At 43.4% G+C, this 25,167-nt stretch overlaps 1 protein-coding gene across 1 annotated transcript in view; it reads left to right on the top strand.

Moving 5' to 3' along the window:
• BRCA2 (BRCA2 DNA repair associated) overlaps positions 1 to 25,167 on the top strand; it is a 616,646-nt gene that overhangs the window by 371,455 nt on the left and 220,024 nt on the right. The window contains exon 22 of the mRNA XM_086935127.1: positions 6,656 to 6,774. Within this exon, the coding sequence (XP_086791253.1) occupies positions 6,656 to 6,774 (119 nt within the window). The remainder of the gene's footprint in view (positions 1 to 6,655; positions 6,775 to 25,167) is intronic.

Below are 25,167 nucleotides of genomic sequence, written 5' to 3'. Positions count from 1 at the left end.
ATAATATCAGTGTCTAAAAATGTGGAAAATTAGTTCCAAACATATTGCATAGATTATAAGGAAGTAGTGTGGCTCACTGGTTAGAGGCGGCAGACCCGAGAGCAGAGGACGGCCCGGGACCAGGGTTCGATTCCCGGCGCGGCAGGTTTCTGGACCAGGGTCAGCGGACTCGATAATTCTCTCGCCTCGGTGCCCACTCTGATCAGAGATCACACTCGGCAACTCTGGGCATTAGCTTGCCTCATCTTCACTAACGGCCCCACCAGACCGCCGGGGATGCCTGGTCTCACCCTGGAGATACCCATTAAGGGACCATCTCTCAGGGAAGCCAGGAAGGGTTTCGCAGCGGTCGAAGCGCCTTGGGACCCTACGGGTAAGTAGTGCGCTATATAAATGCCTATACATTTACATTTACATTTAAGGATAATGGAAAACCTGCATTTTTAGATACAGCAACAATGAATTGTGATCACAACATATTTTACATTAGGGCACAATGGTAGAGGGTCAAGTTTAGGATGGCCCCTTATTAAAATAATGAAACATGATTTTAGAGGCGTGAGCTTAAAAATAAATTAAGCGGAAAAAATAATCTTGTTTATAAATGGGCACAATGTTAGAGTGGTAAAACAACAGTCAAGTTAAGACTAGGCACCATGTTGGAGTGGTAGAAATTAATCCGCAATGAAGGAATATCTAAAGAAACATATCTAACTAATATTGGAAAAAAGCAAAAATTGCTAAACAAAACTAACAACAAGTACACCAAAACGTGCATACCATACCAACTAGCTACTCAAACTAACAATAAACACTAGTAAATACCTAAATATAGAACGATAATTAAGCTGAAAATGTATTTTTGTAACAGGAAGGAAATGCATTAGTTAAAAGTTGCTAAGGCGAACCATTCAGTAGTAGAATTAAGTACTTTGGTGTTTGTATTAGCTCGCCAGATGCATTTTCTTTTCGCTGTTGGTGATCAGCTCATCCATGTTATGTCTTCTGACAGAGCATTTCACAGTTTCAAGCACTCAGCATTTAATCTCACTGTGGGAGTGTTTGAAGGTTTTATAGTGTTCAATTAATGGTGCGTTCTCCACATTGGAGCAAATCCTTGATTGTCGCTATAAAATCCTGCAACAGATTTCCTGAGTTGTCTTGCCAGTGTAGAGGAATCCACTGGGTATTCAATGCAGTAAATAGCATTCTTGATAACACAGAGAGGTGCCTAAGTTCCCATTTACGTCTATTGATTGTACATGATTTTATGTTGGAAGTATAGTTAAATGTAAGGCAATGGCCACATTTATAATGGCTTGTCAATGGTTGTAGACCCCACATGCTGGTAATAGTAGGTTTGATGGGTTCCTTATAAGCCTTAGCTAATCGGTCGGTAATATTTCGACCTCTTTTAAATGAAACCAGTTGTTTATTTTGGAAGGTCTCGGATTGTAGCAGGTGCCAGTTCTTCAGGTTTCTTTTATTCACTCTGTAAGATTCAATTCCAAAAGTAGGTCATTTTGAGAAAACAATCACAATAATAGGATAATACTCTTTTTAGAGGCTGCTTTACCAAATGGTTAAGGTAACCTTTTGCTATAATTTTGTTATCTAGAATGTTTGCTCCTTTAAAATAGTCAGCTTTTTAGTACAGTTCCTACAAATACATAAGAGCTGACCGAATGGTAGGTTTTCTTTCAGATTTTGAGGATGGTGACTCATGTTTAAATAAAGTGTTACATGATGTAGGGTTGGTATATAGACAAATCATCTAATGTATGTTTTAAAGATTTTCTAAAACCGTTCCTTCATAAGATTTTGTGTTTGTATTACGTACCCATCTCCTGAGAGAAGATTGGGTTGCCCTATTTACAGCGAACCATAACTTCATGCTCAATGGCCAAATCAGGCTTTCTGAAGGAGCTGTAGCTACATAAAGACCTCCGTTTTAGAATGGAGGTGCGAGTCCCTCGCAGGACAGCCTTTCCAAAACCATCAGTAAGAAATCGTTTGAGTAGCGCATGAGAAGCAGGTCTTTCGTATTTTCTATGTTGTGTCCTGTTTTTTTAGTGAGCCCTCTTGTGAGAAGGAGGTATCATTGCCTCTCCACCCCTTAAGGCAAGATTGAAGTAGTGGAATCATGACTGTGAGCTGAACCGACAAGTGGTGGTGCAGGTTTATATAGGAGGATTTCTGCTCTGCCTTGGGAGCTGCACTTGGTTTAGTCGGAGCCTGTACCAGTTCTGATGAGAGTTGCATTGGTATGGATGGGAGCTACAATAGCATTCGAGGTAGCATTGTGGTTGTGTGGGTGAGTGGTGCACCAACATTGAAAGTTGTGGCATCAGTGAGGCTCTCCACTCTTACTGGCTGGCCACCTTGCTCTTCTCCTGCCAGCAGAGTAGCTGGACTGAGCTTTGGTGGAAGAGCTGGACCTGACTACCAGATGCATGTTTCCAGAGAGCACATCAAGCCCTACTACCCTAAATCCTACACAGTAAATTAGTTGCTTAGTATCTCTGTGCAGTGAGGCTGCAGCAGCATCCCTGCTGCTAATTCCTAATGATAAAATCCAACTCCTCCTGGAAATTATGTGTATTCTTACTCTGCATTAAAACCTGGCAATGCCATGGGGAACTTATTTCAACAATTGCACACAGTGCACTCAGTTACATTTCCCTAACAAATGACACAGAGTTATCAGTCAGTTTCAGTAAAGAGTTGGGGAGTAGAGAAGCAATGGGATTAAGCCAAAGCACTGAGTTGCAAGTTACCCCAGCTAAAAGAATATGAAGATGAGGAAAACAACCAGCCATCGAAAGATATCCTTCTATATCAAGGCATAGTGAGAATTCACTCCGCAGCAGAAAACCAGGTGCTGATCCACACAAAAGAAAATGCCACAGGAAAGAGCATGCGCTACATACAACATATTTACGTGTGGGTGATAAAGGTATGCAAAGTTTTGACATTTACAGCTATGGGAACAATCGCCAGATTTTTTGCTGGTACTCCCAACGCTGTTTTAACTCACATAAACATCACACACCACTTATTCATCTACATTCACTGAATCTCTAACCCCCACGGCACCAAACGGCTATTTGGAAAAAGATCTCCACCAAAGTGCCCCTCATCGGGAGCCCGTCAGGCATTGCAGTGCCGGCCAGACGAGGAGCAGCCCGATGATGAATCAGGACAACCAACTGGGTGTGTGAGGGCATTACATTCCAAAAAAATGGATTCCCTTCTCATAGACTCTGCAGCCGACTATCCTTTGTATATTGCTAAATTCTAGATCATTCAGGATCAGCACAACTTTAATTTTCATATTGCATTTGGGCAACTGTGCTGGACCTCATCTCATGTATAAAAGCCCTTTGTCCCTCTATTTGTGTATAATAATACTCGGAATTCCCTTATTTTGCCACCTTTCCCGCAGATATACATACTGGGGCTGTAGGTAGTGGTAAACTGTAGTTCCAGTACTAATATGCCCTTTTGAGTCTGTGCAAACCTACTAACTTGCATGTTTTAAGTGTTTTCACCAGCTCTTCTCTAATCTTTTCCTATATTGAGAAAGGTTGGAAATTTACTCCTGACAATGGCAGACATACAACTTCTTCCAGGGTTGGGAAAAAAGTGGTTGGAGGGAAAGTGAACTTGCAAACTTGCATGAGCAAATCTTCACATGCATGTTTGCTACTGCTAAAATTCAGTTCACAAATATTTCCTAGGACTACGATTTCTTAACCTACTTCTGTAAATTCTTGTGAATTCATGAAAGCTGTGAATCTGCACTTATGCAAGGACATATAACATGGGTGCACTTTTGAGATTTATTGAATAATTGTGTCCATAATTAAGTCTGACGTTAACCAAGACCTTCTGTGTTTTAAAAATGTTCCCTCTCTATCGGATGGCTTCACTCTGAGTGACAGCATTCTGATCTTTCACCAAGAGCGTATTGGCACACAAAGTAGTTTTGTTCAGTGCCAGGAACTAATGTTGCAATATGTGCTTTTTGAGACCAGAATATTTTTTTGCTTTTTGCCAATGCTTGTAATAATGGCGAGGGCCCGGCAGCTCCCACGCCTATAAGGCTTTACAAAAACAAAGCAAAAACAAGACATGCATTGACAAACCAAAAGGCTGACCACTAATTTCAGACTTACTGACTTTGCTAATACTTGTTTATTTATATGTTTCCCATAATCTTGTTAAAACGGGTTACACCGATTATCCATTAGGAATATTTTTTGAAAATATTAGCATGCATGAACGCATTTTCTGAATGTTGCTGCAAAGAAATGGTAACTAAAGTCATACTGCAGTTTAACTAAATGTTTTTTTTCTGAGTTGCATTGTGAAAATTTTATTTTGAAAGTGACAAATCATCCCTCTTGCTTTCAAGCTTCTGCAAATATTTGCATTGAATCAGAGAGCATTCTGGGAGAATTATACATAGCATCATACTGCTAAACTTTGAAAACATGTGTACACATGTTTATATTGGAACTGATGTCAGTAGTGCAGTCCTAGCTTACAACATTTTCTTAGAACGCTCACCCTAATAATAAAAGCTTTGCATTAATGAACCAAAAATACAAGTTCAGACAGCATCAACATATGAAGACAAAAATGACCTTAGCTGCAGACAATGCCCTTCCCTGATCCATAATGTGGTACTGTAAACTTACAGGCAAAGGGTTTGTGCTGCAGGGGGTTGGGTCTACTTGTCCTAAGGGCAAAATACACATGCAAACTTGCTGTCCTTGACCTCATACAATATGTCCTGGGCGTCAGTCTATAGGAATTCCACACCTCTGCAAGTCATAAAGATTATGTCTATTTGTCATCTAATGAGGCCACCCCAGGAGAGAGTTCAAGTCCTTGACCTGATCCCTGATGTAAATAATGTGTTGGCCTAAATTCTACACCATTAAGTAGATACTTGCAATATTTCCATGTTAGTTATTTCATTCTCAAGGAATTTCAGCCTTGTTAAAAGTGACAGTCTTACCCTAAACATTGAACATATGCATGGTTCTCCCACCACCATTTTGAAAGTCATCCGCTCCAGCCCTGCATCTCGCACACTATCGAGGTTCACCTAAAAGTAGTTTATTACTACTTCCCTCACTGTGTCACAAAAGACAGTACTTCTGTTCCTGTTCTCAATGTGGGTGTCCTGGGAGGTCACCTTCTCTCCAATTTGGGGGCCGATTAGGATGGCGGACGGATTGCCTACGCCAGGCTGGCGGTAGCCACCGCCGGCGCGGCAGGGGCAATCGGTCCGCCATCCTCACAGAAAAGACCCCCCGCCACATTAGGATGGATGGGGGGTCCGTGGTGGACGGCAAGGCTGCCGGTCGCATTCGCAACCGGCAGAAAAAGTGCTTACATATGGTGGCGGTGTCTGCGAGACACCGCCAACCATATTATGGTGCCTGCGGTCCTATGCCTTTCCACGGCGGCATTGCCGCCGTAGAAAGGCATACGGTCTTTGCTTTGGGGGCCTGTTGCGGGCCCCCAGGGTGAATGGTGGTTGGGAGGTCCACATGGGGGGTTCCTATGGTACCCCCATGCATTTCAAAGTACAACATGGCAGGCACTGCACGGTGCCTGTCATGTTGTGCTTTGAAACGCACAGCATGCATTTTTAGCATAGCGGCACCGCCCGCCGCAATGTTAAAAATACGGGATGCACCCGCCACTGTGGCGGGGGCATCCTAATTCGACGCACGGGATCTCCGCCCTTATGGCGGACGGTCCAATCCCACGACAGGATGGCGGACAGACAAAGTCCGTCTGCCATCCTAATGACCCCCTTAGTGCGGACTGGATGTAAAAATGATTGATAACATGCGGTCAAGTATTCCACATTTTAAACATAATATACAAAGCTCACTGCTAGTCTAGGTTGTATTGGCACTGAGCCAATAACAAAACAGAGCTAACGGACTAAGAATTTGTGGCTAAAAATGAATTGTTTTCAAGTGCCTTTGAAAATCCAAATGATTGGTTATGATCTGAAGACATGGGTGCAAAGTTTGTTGTTGAACGGCTTGCTTTATTATGACTTTTGGAAGTGACTGCCTGTTGTACCAAAATATATTGTAGACTTGTGCTATTTTTAATGTTTGCAAAGTGACCTGTCTTAACATGCTGCTGAATATCCTTAGTGTGTCGCTCATTAGAGATGTCAATAATTGAGAGGAAGTCAGTGAATGAGTGAACAGTATTTGATTGTGTTCCTGTTGGTAATTTGGAAGAGGACCATCATTCGTTCAAAGACCTACCATCGTCCCAGACCCTTCCCTTATCACCTTCTCCAATCCAGAGGGCATCTTTGCAGGCTGAGTTTGGAGGTCTTGTTTAAAAGTAGCACGTCTACAGATATGGCACTTATTACGCTAAGGAGCAATTATTGGAGTTGCTTTGCTTTCTTTGGTTGTGAATTATTATCACTAAACATGGTTTTTATGGAGGAATTACTTCAAGTAGAGATTACTGATAGGTGAATAACCAAAATCTTTGTTTCCTATTGTTTTGAACATGCTTATACAGTACAATTTGGGGTTTTCTTTGAACTTAAATCATGTTTTTTTTAGTTTTTTTTTTTATATATTCTCATTTTTTGTGTTAATAGCCAAAGCTAAAAGCGGAGTAAGTCGACGAACTTTAACCAGAAAACAGATCCATGCAATGCAAGACGGTGCAGAACTCTATGAAGCAATACAGAATGAATCTGATCCAGGTTATCTTGAGGTAAAGCTCAGTACTTAAATTGTACTTAAATTGTAATAGACAGTTGTGTAGATTAAACGCATCATATGTTAATTTGTGTAACCTATAAATATTGTAGCAAGTCAGAATTGCTAAATCATGTATTTGAAGACATTCTAACCTAAAGGTTTTGGCCCTATGTAAGCAAACCTCACCAGTTGATCAAGAAACTGAGTTCCATAGGAGTTTGTTCGAGAGGCCATAAATGCTTCTTAAACTAGTCACCCTACCTTTACTAAATTACTGATTATTAAAGTTTAATTTGAGGTTATGTTTTGCCCATAAATTATGGTTTCATTTTTTTCACAATGGGTCCCAAAAACTTGCATGCCCATGAAAACTTTATGTAGCAGAAAATAATATTTTTGGGATCTGTTTAGATTTCTTGTGATATGTAATGGTGATAAAGTTCAGTTTAATGAATACTAGTTGAGTTCAGATATTATAAACTGATTATTTAGCATTTAATTTATTAGATAAATCCTGATTGAGTTTTGTTTGTTTTGATTCAAACTTGGTTTGCATAATTTCTGAATATAAATATTTTCTATCACAAAGAATATATTGGGTCTTCAACTGAAGAAGGGAAAATATGCATGCGCTCTGGCCAGCCGATTCTCTTCGGTCTGGTGAAACACCAATTCGGGCAGTGTGTTCCTGGGAGTGACTTTAGCGAAAATGGAAATTTCTGTTACTGAGCTATCTGCTGTACGGTGTCAGTAAACCTTCTTGGTGTATAAAGATGTTCCTACACAAGTGAAGGCATCTTAATAGTTTTAAGGGGCATGGTAACCCCACTGGAGGAATACCAATATGTGTAATATTCCTTTCTTTACAAAACATTGCGTGAATTCTGACCCCTTAGTGGATGGCATGCTTGACATGCAGAGTTCCGGCATTGACTTGTTTAAACTGTGTTGTATGGCCCTTCCAACCATGATGGTATGAGGTGAAATGGTTGGGGCAGGATTCGACAGGTAGAAATCTTCTACTGTTTTTGAGTAAGCAAATTTTTGCCAAGGAAGGCTATGGATATTTTTTTTTACGTTTTAAAAAAATGCTCTTTTTTTACCGTAAATTGTTCATGAAAAGTTTTCAGCATGATCAGTCAAGCAGGGCTGAGAAAAAAGGGGAGTCCCAAACCGCAAAATCCCCATACATTTTCTATAGACTTCTTTAAGAAGCACTTCCACAAAAACTGCTGAACACAATTACACCAAATTTGGCAGAAAGCTAGATCTTGCTCCGCAGATTGTGCTCTTTGTGATTTGGTGTAAATCCATTCAGTACTTTTTGAAAAATTAAGGTACAAAATGATTTGTATATCTGGACGTTGAGTCCACGAGAGTCTTGCGGGGGCACCAATTTAAAAATAGCTTTGATTGGCCCAGGGAGCTATTTTTCCCCTGGGCCATCTTGCTCCTGTGGGAGCAAGTGCTCTGATTGGCTTCCAGCAACATGAGAAAAATGTTGCTGACAGCCTTTACAAGACTTGGGGACATGGTCCCCTGTCCTGAATTTTAAATAAATAATAATATACGGCCTGCCGCCCTGGACCTCAGGGGGGACTCAGAGGGTCCCCCCTTAGGGCAAAAAAAACCCATCAACCTTTACCACGATCCAGCGGGATTGCTATATAATTATATTTATATGGAGAGGGAGTCGTCAGTAGTGCCTCCTCCCCAGCCCATTTAGGGCTTGGGGAACCCTATTCCCCAGGGTTGCATTCTATATTTATTGGGCGAGAGGCATGCAGTACCCCTCCCAGAGCAGTTTTTGTCCTGAGCTCCATCTCCTGGGCTCAGTTCATTCATTAAGGGGAGGGGGCATGTGCCCCCCCCCCCCCCTTCTTGTGACATTTTCGGCCTGACAACCCCCATCCCCCGGGGACCGATTGAATTATACTCTTTTTTTAATTTGGCTTGGCCCTAGAAGTTGGAGTTCCCGGGGCCTAAGAATGTTCAGCTTGGGGGGCTGTGCAGCCCCCTCCCCTTTATTATTATTTTTGGCCTCGGGGGATGATGTCCTTGAGGCCTAATAAAGCTTAGGTAAGAGGGTCACATTGCTTCCCTACAATTTTTTTTATTGGGGTTGGTCCCCGGCAGATGGGGTTGCAGGGGCCTGAGAAGGCTCGGGAGAGGGGTGGGAGGGAGTTGCTTCCCCCCCTCTTTCCCTTTTTTTTCTTTTTCTTACTATATTTGGCCTTGGACCTGGGGGATAGGGTCCCTGGGGCCTATTAAGCCTTGGGTTGGGGGTGCATGATGTGGCCCTCAATAAATACGTGAATCCTACATTTTTGAAAGTCATCTGCTTATATGCGTAATCCGTAAAAAAAAAAAGAAAACTGAAAATAAGTAACTTGAACTAGAGATCAAAGGAAAAGAATAAAGGAACTAGTGAAAAAAGAGAGGAGCATTAAAACGTCGAAAATTAAGGCAGCACCAAATGGCAAAAGGCAAACCAAATTCTGGATCTGTGACATTTTGCACTTGTCGTATCTGAGGGTTATGTCAATGCCATATTTACAGTAGACCCACAGCACAATCATCCTTAAAAGCAATTTTTAAACATACATAGCAGATACATTATGACAAAATGTTTTATTAAGAAATAATCAACAAGACTGCATTCACTAACCAAGATCTATACATTTATATTGGAATGTTGCTTCCAAATTTTAACTTTAATTAATCCCGCAACTTCACAAACTACAGTTCCACCAACTTCTTCTGTAGTTGTAATCAGTGCGATCTCTGAATATGTTGTTCCAATAAATTCAGATTGTGACTGATTTTATTTATGGTTTCGATCCTTCACCTGATGAGGAAGGTCTTGAAGCGCGACAGTTCATTCATTCATCTTCACACAATGTTCTTTGGACAGCTCTGACCTAGTAGTCCGCCTGGCTCTGCAGACCTGTGTACAGTCCACTTATTGGGGGATCGCCGCTACTGATATACAGTTGTAGTATTCTACTTTTCACCTACTTAAAATTTATGATTGGTGGTACAGCAACCAGGACGATCCGGCTTATGTTCTAGTTCAATGGGAAAAGGATGACCGGTCACTTCTCGGCTTCCTCTATAGTCATAGTGGGATGGTGCATCTTTCCCCAGCAACCCAGGTGGTCATACGACATGGAGGCAGACTGTTTGACGGTTTGGCTGGTGGGGGAGAAGTGCATCAGGCTTGTTGCGGGGTGTCGATGGCTGCCAATAACTGAGGGTTTATAACTCCCCTGATCCAGTTGTTTCTTGGCTCCATAATATTGGCACCTTGATATCCCAGGTTCGGGAGAAGGTGAGGGTATGGGCCCCGCTGCCCCTATTGTTGCTCAGCCGGTGGCCATCTTTAACATGGTATTTCTTCCGCAGCTGCAGTATTGGCTCCCAAATTTCCCCTATGACGTCCGGGAACCGTGGTTCTTTCAAATAAATGCTGTCCTCAACCATTTCTTGTGGGGGGATGTTGTATAGTTCCCACTAACCCGCAGGTCCTGCACGTTTGTTTGGACAACGTAAAATTTGGGTGAGGTGCGTAGACTGATTCCGAGCATCCCCGCAGGATATGTTGGCCTAGAGACCAGCTACCTCACAGTGCCACCACAAGCCCCCTAACCTTACCAGGGAGCGAATGGTTTGAGGCAACCACTAAACATGACAACCCTGACCCCTCAGGGATCATGGAAACTGATGAGAACTTTTCACTCAGTCACTCGTGCTCACTAGTTCTCAGAGAAATATACAGAATACACAGTGGGAAGTTTTCAGTATATTTATTGAGCCAACGTTATTCTTGTATTGAATACATGTGCTGTGATAATCAGTAAACAGAAGCAGGTGAAAGTGATTACAAGCACAAAAAGCGTAAATAGTAGATAGAGTTCTACCATAGTGCTAAAACAGTGTATATATTGAGGAATATAAACAAGGCAGTAATCAGGCGTACTCTTACTATGCAAACCCTACTCTAACTGTACCCAGAGTGTGTGTAGGTGTAGAGCCAAGAATCTCCCCAAGGGATGATCCAACCCAATTACCTGGCGGGAGAGAATGAAGGACCCTGAATTGGTCACAAACTGGACACCCCTCACAAGATGTCAGACCGCTGCGTGGTGAAGTCTCAGCATGCAGGGACCCACAGTGGCAGCTGAAGTGCCACCTCTGCTAATCTATCGGGATGCTCATTATTTATATAATAGAAAGCAGCCTTGCGATGTACATTGTAGATTTGCGATGTTATGGATATGTAGATAGCTCTCTCACCCTGTGGATGAAGATGGAACGTAATGAGGCCTTGTACATGATGTTCAAGGCATCGTGATAATGTTGTGTAAACAAAGTAGTCTCAGAGAAACTAATCCAACATTGTCGTGTATGCAAATATGTGCAAATGTTCACAGCAGAAATGTTATTGTGAAAAAGAAGACATTGTAAGAAATGAGCACTACATGGGACTAACCTGGGAACATAACAGGGAGGAGGCGTTCGCACTTATTGTGGGAGGATCGACGCTGCAGATATACACTGCTATTATTCTGCTTTTCACCTACTTACTATTAATAATTGGTGGTACAGCGACCCGGACGATCCGGCTTATACTGTGGAGCGATGGGCAATGGTTGACCGGTCACTTCTCGACTTCCTCTAGAGTCATACTGGGATGGTGCAACTTCCCCCAGCAACCCAGATGGTCATACAGACATGGAAGCGGACTGTTCGACGGTTGGGCTGGTGCGGGAGATTGACACTGTTGTGGCATGGGATTTTTCTTCGTCCGGTGTCTGCTTCCGGGGTTTTGGGACTGGGACATAATCGGTCTCTCCACATTGGGTGACATCATGAGGGGCACTGTCTTGAAATCCTTCCAATAATTACAGGACGAATACCAACTCCACCTCAGCCAATTTTACAAATATCTACATTTTCGTCAAGCTTTACACTCTTACGTACAGAACCTTCAGGACCTGCCTAAGTTTAGCCCACTGGAGGGTAGGCTTTTGGTGGGCGATTTGGGTGCCCACAAGATTACACAAGTCTACCAGAGCTTGGACACCTAGCCCCAATACTTTTACACCTTTGTGGAGGACTTGGTGGGGAGACTTAGAGGACTTGGATGACGATGATTGGTCGGAGGCATTGGTGACCCCTCCTGGTGCGGCCATATCCTCTTTTCACCGTCTGAATCAATTTAAGTATTTGCATAGGGCCTATTATACTAGGGATCGCCTATGGTGGATGGTAGCAATATCATCCCCCTCATGTATCTAATGTGGCATAGAAAAAGGGAGCTTCCTACACACGGTCTAAAGTTGTGAAGAGTTGCAGCCTTTCGGGAGGGGGGTGAGTGGGATGATTTCTTGCCTTGCCCGGGTTCTGCCGTGGGAAATTCCTCTCACTCCCAACTGGATCCTTCTCCATCCCAAATTGATCCTTTTCCATAGTACAGAGGTGATTGGGTGAAATCGCTATAGGCAGCACTTACTGTTCTTGGGACTTACCATGGCCAAGCGGGAGACATAGCCCAGAACTGGAAGGCAGAGTCGCTGCCTTCAGTCGGAGTGTGGAAGACGGCAGAGGATACATGCATGGGGCTGGTGATTGTAGTTTTCCTGGCATTGGGCTGCCCCTAGAAACATGGCCAGATTTGGCGGCGTTGGGCAGGTATAATATTACCACCTGGTGAGACCTTAATTGAAATGGAGGTACAATCATATAGGCCTGAGTTATAGGAGAGGGTTCCTCTTCCCTGCACATTACATGTGTCTGTGTATGTTAATGATATACTGGGTTCTGGGGGAAGGTCTGTGTCGGTTTTGTATGATTATGAATTGCAATTACTATCGAGACCTGTTGCCTTTATGACTGCATTTATGCAAGGGCCGGTTAGGCCTTGATGTACTGAAAACTCTAATAAAATGTGTTATTACAACAACAACAAAAAGCTCACCTCGATTTCTAACACCAAGAAACACAGCAATCCTTCGTTAATTTGGAAAGACATGCATCAAACTTATCACGACTGGTTGATTGATATAGTAGTACTTTTACCTGATAAACTAAATCATTACTTCAGGCAGCCCTCCCTCCAGCACGACCGCCCCCGTGCCCCTGTCATAACATCACCTTGTACACAGGTCTAAGCATACTCTGAGCTTTCGTGCAGTACTACCGGAGCAACTAACTTCTCAACAAATTATTTAAAACCACAAATTGAAAACACTGTTGATATTCATAATTAAGTCTCAATTCACATGTTACATTCTAGCTCAATTACTGAATTACTTTCAATCCCATGTTTCATAACTCCTTGCCCCTCTTTGGTTTTAATGACCTGGGACTTTCAACCTTATATCGTCAAGTGCCCCCTCAGGAAACTGAAGAAGTTAAATAAAATTAAAAAAAATCATACCAATCGTTCTAGAATGACACAAAGCAAATAAATCACATTGACCATTAACTGCAGCTTTTTCCCAATATTCAATAAAAAGATTATTCACAGGGATCAGGTACCTCCGGATCTGTAAGCTTAGGAGAGAACTTCCATCAATCACCTGATGTTCTACTCATTTCCTCAAAGTCATTGAATGATGCGACCCAATCGTCTACCTGACCAAACATGATGAAAATGCTCAATCAGTTCCTCTTAAAGAGAATCCTTAATTTGCGCAGTTGCACCTAAAACAGAAGACCTGAACCTTCGCTATAACCATAGTAGAATGATTCGCTCTTCTTGCACAAGCTCTTACCAACAACTTAAGTTTCACTCCACCTATGATAAAGGACGTTTCTGTTCCAGTTATTCAAAGAACTTTACTGGGCAATAAACTCCACACTAGACTATCCACTGCAAATACTGATTTTAAAGACATCACTGATCAACCGACTGGTTTGCAGAATGAAAACCAAATAAATAAGACTTACAAAGGAAATTAAGATCCGCCTAAAATGTTTTCCCAACACCATTTATACTAAAGAACCTCACTTTGGATTTTAATCCAGGATATAAATCGGAAAGATAACTTGAAATACTTAATCTTCACAACAATGTTCTGAAATGCAACACATATCGTCGAGTGATGTCGTAAAAGTAAAATTTATTCCAGGATCCGCAACAAACATTGAGAGCACTGTCGCAGGGATTCCGTTCTCATACAGAACTGTGCATAGAGACTTGGAACCTCAGTGAATTAGGGTGTACCAAAACTCACCTCAGTACCCAAAATCCCCTACCAGACTAGCTACAGTGTCTCATTGGTTATCACAGACTCCCAATGCTTAGACAAACCAGAACATAGACTTAGTGCACCTCAGGTAACGTGCAACACATGAACACTCTTTCGTTGTACAATCATTTCAATCCAGAACAAGGAGTAAATGAGGACGCGTGCATATTTGAATTTTTTTTTACTATTGCAGTGTTCTCAAACACAGTATCTAAGCTAATACAAGCAAACCTATTATAAGAAACAAAGTAATCAGCATAGTCACTAGTCCATAGCATACAAAAGGGGAAAGCATGGTAAAATGCTTAAAACAAATAGGGTTCAGTAACACCTAATTCTCACCCTCCCTAGCTAGTATATTATATTATATCTAAGAAGGTCTCTTTGGGTTTTTAGCAGGGCGGCCCCATACCTCAAGATCCTAGTGGTAAGGGATCACATCATCTTCCACCAGCTCTAAACATCTGGTCTAGAAAAGGTGATTTAGCTGCTCAGGCTATTAATCCTACAAAACCTACCCCTTTGAAATATCCGCAATCTTAAGGCAATCCTTGCATCAGAACAAATCCTTCATCCACTTATCAAAGAGCCCAGCCAGTTTACAAATGCCAACATTTCAGTTGCTTTCAGAGATCTATATGCATGAGTGAGCAGGACCTTGGATAAAGATTGTCAAATTTCCACAACTAGTCCCGCAGGCCACGACCATCCATGGGCTCGGTCTCCAACTTTGCATGCCAAATCAACAGGACTCGAACATTAAGGTATCAAATCATGCAGTATTGCAATGCTTTTGGAATATAGCTAGAGTAGTCTGTCATCTTGAGCCCAGTGGAAATAATCTCGTACAATTCTTATCTAATTACCACGTGATTTGCCCTAGAGAATCCTGGAAGCCTAACTCCGTCTAATTCGCAAATTGCCAAACTCATTAAATCCAAGGCAGTGAAATCTCTTTGAGACCCCAAACTAGGGTCTTTTAACCCTAATCCATGAACAGTATTACTTTACAAGCTTTCAGGCCAAACACAAATTTGGAATACATCTTAGATGTACTAATTGAACGTCGAAAACTCAAATCAATTCCTATTATTAAATATTTACCTACCACCTTCTCTTCTAAAAATAAATTAATATTTGTGGGTGTTCTAGATGATCTTGAAGACATTCTGAGGCAGTTCACCTCACATGCAGTATTTATCACAGAGGATTTTAACAACAACCTATTATTCCTATATTGAAAAGAAACCTTATCCAGGGACCTGCTGGACACTACCCTCAACATGGCCACCCTCATTTTCTGTTTGAGCGCTTTTATTGACTTATGCAGATTTGCAAGCTTATCTGTTACTTACAGGAGCAAGAGTTACATTCGAGAACATGTTATGCAAGACAATGCAATTGCATGCTAGCAGATAACCTATTTGCAAATTTATGTCCGTACAGCTTTAAGGCTTACAGCAAATAGAACTTGCACACAAATTGTAGCATGTAACGGTAACCAGTACTTTTTTATACATACAAAAGTTGCCTGCACGTGTTTGGAGTGGCCGCTTTTATTAGTTCCTTGTAACTGTGCTATATTGCCGAAGGTTGTTGGTCAAACAGATATATATATATATATATATCCTGGACCTAGGAGAGGAGGTCGATTTTTTAGTGGAGGACCGACTCAGAACCTTGAGACCGAGGACGCACAACAGCGGCGCCGGAAGCGGCGCAATTTCAGGCGCAGAGCAAGGCGGCAACGCGCCAAATCAGCCGCAAAACAAAAAGAAGCCCTGGTACAAAAAGAAAAAGAACAACAAACCGCAATAGAAATGGCCAGCACCATCACCAATTTATCAAACTTGACTTTATCTACAGCAGAACAACAGCTGTTGTCTCTCGGATTAAATTATTGTCCAGAAAGTTCGTTCAACTACACAGGCACCAGAGCGGACGTGTTTCTGTTCATTAGAAAACTTAAACTCAAGAAGTTCTTTGCAATTAAACCACAAGCAAAAGAAACTAACCGCACTGAAACCGGTCACTTGCCTGGTGAAGCTACCCTAACTTCGGCAAGCAACGCAAGAACTCTTTTGACTTTGTGTGACTTAGGATCAGGTTCTTCTACTAGCATGAATGACGATGATACTTCCAATACTCAAGATCAGCTTCGTGTCATAGATGTGGTACAGAGGGGAGCAGGGGAAAGCCCCTTCAAAACAGCCAGCAAATTCGTCCCAGTTATGCCGAAGGATGCCGTGGACATATTCCACGAGTGTGTGGTGGAGGATTTAAAAACTCTCAATCGTCAAATACACAAACAAAGACACACCAAGAAAAAAAAGCTTAGTTTAAAACTTGTGCAGTACAACCAACTGATGGATAAGCTCAGTAAAAACCAGGACATAGTAATCAATACATCAGACAAAGGAGGAAACATTGTTCTTTGGCCTAGAAAAGACTACATGTTAGAAGCATCCAGACAACTGAGTGACAATAATTGTTACACGATCAGCAGCGGAATTGAATACAAGAGAGCTCGAGACACTCTAAAACGCATGCTACTGTCCTACAAACGAGAACAGTTGATTTCATCGGAGGAATATGGATTCCTTCATGTGGAAAATCCCGTGATGCCTCACTTATATTTAATTCCCAAGATCCACAAAATGCGTCACCCAACTCCAGGCAGACCAATCATTTCTGCAATCGGAAGTGTGGGTGAAAATGTTTCCCGCTATATTGATTACTTTCTGCAAGGACATGTCAAAGGCCTGGCCAGTTATATCAAGGACACCGGCGATTTTCTGTCCAAACTTAGCATGATTCAACGGCAAGCAGAGTGGTGTATTATTACATTGGACATTGAATCTTTATACACCTGCATTGAACATAGCAAAGGCATTGAGGCGATAAGATACTACTTAGGACAGAATACATGTGAGTACTATGGTCACAACAAAATGCTCAGTGATTTAGTAAGCTGGTGTTTAAACAACAATTTCTTCCTGTATGGTAAAGATATTTGGAGGCAGACCAGGGGTGTCGCCATGGGTTCCTGCTTCTCCCCCAGCTACGTGTGTTTACACGTGGGCTGGTGGGAGGAGCGGGATCTTGTGGCCACACCGGGTTTTAATAATGTCCTGTACTGGATGAGATTTATTGATGATGTCTTTTGTGTATATAATGGCGACATAACGAATGCACAACAGTTTGTTAATGCACTCAACACCAACTCCAGTAATCTTTTTTTCACTTCCAGTATCAGCAGAGATTCAGCTCAATTTTTGGATGTCCAGGTTGACATTAGGGAGAATAACATTGTGACCTCACTACACCGAAAACCCACTGCTGGCAACAGTATTTTACATGCCAGCAGTGGTTACCCCAGGCATGTAATTAAGAGTATCCCCCTAGGGGAACTTCTCAGACTTAAGCGAATCTGTAACAGTGAAGAAAAGTTTAATGAAGGAGCGAAAGTTATGTTGGAAAGATTGAGGGCCAGGGGCTACAAGGAATCAACCCTTTCAAAAGCTCTAACAAAAGCAAAAGAAAGATCTAGAGAGTCCCTTCTTTCGCCCAAACCCGCTGAGACTGACAATATTGATCCAGCGCCAAGACTCATCATTTCGTACAGCCGCCAACAGAGACAAATCAAGGCAATCATCAATAGGCATTGGCCTATTTTAAAAACGGATGGTGTTTTGAATTCTAGGATCTCTGACAAACCAGTTGTCACCTTTAAACGAGCATACAGCATGCACAGCAAATTGGTTAGACCTAGCCCGGAGCTAGCAAGTGGCAGTGACTGGCTCACCAAAAAGGGCTTTTTCAAGTGCAGCTCGTGTCGCGCTTGTAAATTTGGGCAAAACACCACCCACTATGACAATCCCTTCTCAGGCGCAAAGGTGGCCATTAGGGGTAACTACAATTGCCGCACGGAGTTTGCTGTATATGTCTTGGTATGCACCTGTGGCCTGAGCTATGTAGGCAGTACCAGGTCACAGGTGCATGTCAGGATATTGCAGCATCTCCGGGCAATAGTCAATCATGACTCCACCTACCCCGTGGCACGTCATTTTGACATGGTTCACGCCAGGGACCTGGCGTGTCTAAAATACTATGTCATAGATGCGGTACCAATTCTGAAACGAGGGGGAGACAGGGACAAAATCCTCAGGAGACTGGAAACTCAATACATTGTGGCGTTAGATAGCAAACAACCTAATGGGCTTAACGCAACTGAGGACCTACACAACTTCTTGTAATTATGGGTTGTTCCTATTGGCATACTATTTTCCGCTTCCCCCCCAGATATACTTCACCTCTATACACATCTAGAAGGGGGAAGTTTTCCTGTGCATCAAGTCTTGAACCAATGTGGCAGCATACACATCTATAGGAATGTGCCCTAATATTCCGATTGGAGATAGCCCAGTGAGCTTTTGGTTTGAATATGCTCGCCAGATAGTGATAGTTTACATACATTGTATATACATGAGTTATAGTTACACTGCCAATATATAATAATTTTTCCTTTCCTAATCCCCTTTTCCGGACCTGCACTTAATATTCAATCATCCCTTTTTCCCATTTAGCTATTATTTTTCATTATTTGCACGTACACATATACATTATGAGCACATTTAGAGGTGATTAAGTCACATCAAATGTATATATTTAGGCACTTGTAGTTTTTGTAAATAGTTGTACATAGGTCTTAATATTTATGGAATATGTAAATTCATGAATTATGAATTTTAATAAATATTGTAGACATCAGCTCATGGGCAATACACAATTTAGCTGTCACCTATATGTACCATCACATGAATTAAGGCTTTATCTTTTATATTTTTGATACTGGATTACAAATTTGTACAACGAGCACTAAGCACTTTATATCTGTCTATTATGGACTACTGCATTCAAGCAGAGATTTTTCCAGTACCAGATATTTTTATAGCTCGCAGGTCGGGTGATTCTGCATTTAAGCAGTTATGATATTTGATAGGCCTGTAAAGAGATCTGTGCAATAACATCGATTGGGAAAAAGACCATGTTCATAATGATATATGTACATTTTGGTTTTTTAAACATTACGACTGAATTGTTGATGAATTGGTTAATTATATTTTTGTATATAATGTATTTTACACTATATGCGTAAATAGTCCATTGTTCAATTAACATCATTATTATTTGTGACTTCACTTTACCCTCAGTCATTTGTATCCCCCGTGTTTAATGTTTGCACTCATTTCCATTTCCATGCAACAGTCATGTGACACACAACAGGAGGTGTGGCCCTTAGGAAGGGTCAGGGAAAAAAGTATATAAATTGAAAGGCAGACTGTTTCCAAGGTGTGTGAACAAGAGTACGTGGTACTCGAAACGCGTCACTTGAAGGGTCTTGAATAAAAAATCATCCTGCCTGCAAACGTGGGGTCTGCCCTCTTCTTTCGCTGCGCTGTCGGCGTGGAGGTTCGAGGATTGTGCTATATATATATATATATATATATATATATATATATATATATATATATATATATATCCCTACAACTTGTAAAATCAAATAGAAGGACTCGGATGGGTCTAGTTGGTGGAGGGGGTGTGTAGTTGTTACCACCGTGTCACACCTGTGGTTTAAATCGGTTAGTGCTGTTGACAAGGTCCTGCACTCAATTCTATTGTGTGTGATATTTGCTGTGCACACCTGACCATACTTTAAGGGCTGCGCTGACATCATGTGCGTGATTCAAGGCGTTTTCGGCGTTTGGGTTGTATGTGGGATCTCATGGAGCTAGTTCTAGTTGAAGCATCATTAGGATTACGTACCAGAAAGCAGAGATTGGGTATTTGCGTAATCCAAGGGCATCTTCCCTTTGAAGGGAGGTGCCCTTTGCTTTAGCCCAGTTCAACATGGATTGAGACCAGGCTTTCAGAGTAGGGGGTCTTCAGCTTTCCAGCGTCTTGTGATAAGCCTCTTGACTACCTCCAGGCCTAGGTCTAAGAATCTGGAGGTGACTCTATGTTTCTTGCCCCTGGCGAATATCCCCATAATACAGTCTTCCCACGTGTTAGGGACGACCCTGTTGGTGCTTGTGGACAAAAGCTGCTTCACTCCTCTCCAATAGTTGTGTAGCTTGGGGCACGACCATACCATGTGCAATAGCCCGGCGTTTATCAATTTACAGCATGGATAGCATGCATCTGCTCTGCTAAATAAAATACCGGTTAATTTTTTTTCTTGGGATAGGTATGCCCGGTGCACTATGTAAAATTGAATCAGGTGAAACCTGGCATTCCTGGGGATTAGTCTGGGGATTTCCAACATCATGGTCCATTTTTAGGTCTCGGCTAGAAGCGAGCGAAGCTCGCTCTCGCCAGAGATCTATAGTTAGCGGCTCAGCTTCCAAGGAGGACAGTCCTGGCTGCGCGCAAGGCGATTTGCGCCGGCCACGCGCGCGCGAACGCGCTGTCCTTCTCGGAAGCTGAGACGCTAGCTATACCTCCCGCTGCTTGCGCATGCGCCGTGCCCCATGGAAGGTTTCGGGCTTACGCATGCGCCGTGCCCCTTACTGCAGGACCGGCCGCGGCAGACCCGGGGCTGCGGCCGTCCACGGAGCGCGCGAGGACGATGTGCAAGAATGTTTCATTTTAATACACATTATATATCATGGATGTCATTCGATACCTTCCATATAGCATTAACCCCAATGTGCCGCGTGCACTCGGTAAAATGCTCATGAAAACTTACACATACCAGCCTGCACGTGCTCTCAACCTCTGCGCACATATCAATGGAGTGCAGCACTACGCTCACTTCACAATACTCAAGCCGTGCCGTTTGCAGCACACATTATCGCGCTCAGTCGCCTTGTGCGTTCCTCAGCTTTCCACTCCCTGCCCTCCCCATCAGGGCCTTGCCCGCTACACCCCTCCAGTTGATCCAAACCCCAGCCAGGTTTGCCAACTTGTGTCTCTGCATCCCTTGGTGCGCGTGCAAGGTGCATTTCCGTCGTGTGCGTGAACGCAAGGCCCGCCCTGACGCCAGATGCCTGCTCTGATTTTCCAAGTGCTACATTGCAGGATTATTCGCCATAGACACCCTTCTCTCAGCTCTCTGGGCGCACGACCCCCCTGATTGCGGCACGCCTGGCCAGATTACATATCCTGGGTTATTTATTTGAGGGTGGGGCTAGTAATATGTCTGAAGCGGAATTCGTGATCCTGTTTATTCCCGGATTTCTATTTTTCCCCAAATATAGCCTTACAAGTTTTTTTTCTGGCAGTACTGGCCACCTTCTGCTGTAGTGTAAAGCGGGAAAGGGTAAAAGAGCGGGGCAGGCTCCCTGTTTTATGTCCGCATCATTGGTGGGGTTAGAGGCACTGTGTGCATCACCCACCGCTGGTCGATGTCCCCCACAAGAGGGAATGCCCTATGAAATCCAGCGCTGTGCAGTGTTCCTGGCAGGCGGGATTGCCCCTACTGCTCCCATTGATGGCTGCTGTCACTGCTCTGGCTGCTGTCACCGCTCTGGCTTATTTCACCGCTCTTGCTGCTGTCAGTTCTCTTGCTGCTGGGAGGAGATCTATCTCCTGCAGCTTCCGGATTTTGCGGATTTTGTGAGAGAAGGTAATATTTCTAAAACCCAAGAGCTGTGTTATGCTCCTCGGATAAGGGCCCAGTGCCCATCACCACTACACCAGGAACGGAGGGTGCAGTGCCACAGAGAGGAGGGTTTGCAACACTCACAGTGCCTATAGCTTGCAGTGTCCGCAGGGCTTTAAGTGGGATGCAAAAACTGAGGGGTAACTCGAATGAGCGTAGCCAATGTAAATGAGGGCGTGGCTTAAAAACACCTAAGCTAAAAAATCTGTGCTTAGCATAGTTTGCAGCCCGACTGGTATTTTGCTGTTTCTGTCATTGCATCCAGAAATATGGATACATCAAGTAACATTATAACTACAATAAGCCAGGACTATTAACTTTGCCAATGATTGTTGCATAAAATAAATAAGCAACAGCTATGGCTTTGTTGTATATAATATTGAAAATGCTTCAGTTCTGAAATGGTGAAACTCAAAGAACTAAAACGAGCCTCTTTGAAGTTACATCAAAGGCTTTAAGTAGTGGTACTAAAGCAGATTTAAGACATTTTTTTTGATCCATCGGCTGAGAGTAAAAATGGAGAGCCCTTCCGGGGCTGAGCATCAGCAGGACCCGGCCCACTTAAAGCCCTGCGTGTCCAACTGATAAGGGATTGTGCTAAATCCTTCATGCGCTGTATAGCCCCCAGGGAACGTGGACTGCTTTTTACAGCACGCTGCGAGGTAGGGTTGCTCCTCACCACACCCAAGCTTTTCAGGCATCCTACAACGAGGAGCTGTTTCTATGACATTCAGAGCTGCCAGGGGCTCTTTGATGAGGGATTACCACTACAACACCCTGAGCCTGAAGTGTCCCTCGGAAGAGGGTTTGCAACCACAACCCCAATAGTGTGCGGTGCTACTGAGATTGCTGTTGATTTCTTTGAGTGACCAACGCATGTAGAGTGGCAGAAAGAAGGTTGGCGGGGTGTGGGTTACCCCAGGCCTATGTCTAGCATCCTCAGTAGATGTCTATCATGCGAGAAGGTGCTGGGTCCTCACAGTGCCTAGAACCAGGCACCACTGCTGGGTCGACCACCAGTGCTTGTGATTTCTTGATTTACTTTATAATAATGTCCTGTTTTGTAAAAGCATAAAACCTGCCTATGGGCACTATAATTGCTTTGTTGTGGTGCACCAGACAAGGTGTGGGTTTAAAAACTATTCAGTCCAAGGGTTAGAGTGTGGACCAGGAAGGACCCTACAGGTGAAGCATGTTGCCTCTGCTGGCCTGGTCTGTCCTCCTAGTGTGTATTCTGGCAAGTACCAAGTTGTAGAAAGGTAGTGACCTGGGCAGCTGACCATAAGCTTCAGCAATGCCACCCAGTGAAGCTAGGGTTCAGGAGGCCACAGGGTACTAGAAATATTCCAGAGAGAAAATGACTCTCTTTAAAGGATTCCCCTTCCCCTACAACGCTCACCTGGCATGACCTCATGCCGTAACTTCTAGTGAGAAGTGAGCAGTGTGAGCGCGCGCACATCAATGCTCAGCTACCATTGTAAATGGCAATGTCATTTATTTATCTGTTTTCAAAACCAACATATAAATAAAAAAAGTTGTCATTTACAATGCCAATAGCTCTTACTTTTGCAAAGGCGAGACCGTTGCATTGTAAATGCTTGTTTAGGTATGCACTTGCGGGCCAAGTTTACCTCCCAACAGGTCCGCAGGGGTTCCAAATCAGTTGTAGAATGTTCATGAAGCACCTCTGCAAACCATTTGAAAGGTGTCGTCCCATGCCCATCACGTTTGTATTACATCAGTGAATGTGTTTGCTGTTCCTGTGAGATGTTGCCCCTGTGGCACACCAGTGTGCTTACCCTTGAAGCATGGTTCAGGAAAAGTCCAGGTGGGACTCCGTCTTCACTAACCAGATCAGAAAATGCCCGCAGTGCTCCATCTGCATAAAGGTCTCCTAGCGTGTGAATTCCTGCCTCATGCCAGGCTGTAAGCTCTGCCATTCTGCCCCTGCCCCCTCCCCTGGCACTCCCAGTAACAGAATAGCCGGAGCATAAGGCGTGATGCATCTAGTTAGGTATAAGCCTCGCCAGAAACATTTCTGGGCTACCTGCACCAATAAAGGGACCAATTTGTGTGGCCTAGTGCATTGGTGAAAAATATATAAAAGCCTATCTATAGTGTATGGGGGTCCACACCCCGCTGTGTCAGCTAGGCATGGTTCTGCCATCCAGTCTGCCACTCATTGTATCTGCGGTGCCAGATAAGTGTTCCATGTTCTGTAGAGCTAGCCCCCCCCTTGATTCTGGGGTAGATATACCATTGCAAGCGCCGCCTTGCATCGTGTGCTGCACCATTTGAGGTCGCTAAGTGTACCTTCTAATGAGCGGAAAAAAAGTATGCTGGTAGGTAGAGTGGGAGGTTAGTAAAATAGTATAACAGGCAAGGGAGCATCACCATTTTTATAAGCGCCACTCTACCTGCAACTGAGAGATTTAGTGTTTTCCAGAATTCTATCTGTGCCCTCAGAGCCGTGACCGGTCTGGTTAGGTTACCATCTAAAACATCCCGATCTGTATGATATATCCTTATTCCCAAATAATGAAGCATGACCAGCTGTCATACCACTGGTGTGAAAATCAGTTTCTGAAAGAGACTTGTAGCTGCGGATTCCTCACATTCTAAATATTCGCCAGGCATCAGACTGAATCTGGACATTTTTAAGCAGTACCTCTGCGTGCCAGAAGGTGACACCTTGCAGCTCTGCATTGATACAGTTCACCTTCAGAAACTGCATGCGGGCCTGTGTAGGTTCCATTCCCATGCGTCTACGTCAGTTCCTTTCTTTCAGTGCCACTAGATGCGATCTTTGTCTCTTTGAGACTTGTACTTCAAACATTTATCAGTTTGCACTGTCACAAACAGATGACTGCGACGTATACCCCACAATTTATGCTCCAAGTCCTGCAAAGACTGCTCATTGATGAACCCGAAGGCCATCGGGAATTCACGGCAAAATTCTGTCGCCAAACATAAGAAGACTCAGCCACTACAATTCACAGTCCATGTCAAAAGTTTGTTCCCAATGTCTTTCTCGAAGTAATCGGAGCTGCTCAAAGGACGGTCTTCGTTGTAATCCAGATCTTCAGGTACATCTAAAAAGAAACACAAGAAGTCAAAGCGGTTTTCCACCACTTGCATTCGCTTGGGGTGGCGCCAATCTTTCCGATTTCACTCCCGAAGTCTACAGACTTTGGAGCGGATCCTCCAACTTCTGCCAGCAGATTCCGAGTTTACGATCAAAGAGTGCTGTGCGTCCATACTTCGTTTCACTGACTCCTTCTGGCGCACCCTCGGGCCCAAGGGAGCCATAATACCATCCATCTGGAAGACCGTCGGCGGGTTCGCATTCAGTGCCAATTGGACCTTCTGCGCCTGTTTTGCCTTCAGCTATGCTTCCGGTCCCCAGACATGTGCCGGCCACATTTTCCTCAATGCCCATGTCTATGCCAGAGGGGAAAGAATCCATCATTCTCTGACTCAAGTCGAC

This window comes from Lissotriton vulgaris, chromosome 8 (genome assembly GCF_964263255.1).
Source record: "Lissotriton vulgaris chromosome 8, aLisVul1.2, whole genome shotgun sequence".
NCBI classification, from domain to species: domain Eukaryota; kingdom Metazoa; phylum Chordata; class Amphibia; order Caudata; family Salamandridae; genus Lissotriton; species Lissotriton vulgaris.
This window is presented reverse-complemented; position numbering and strand designations above follow the sequence as displayed.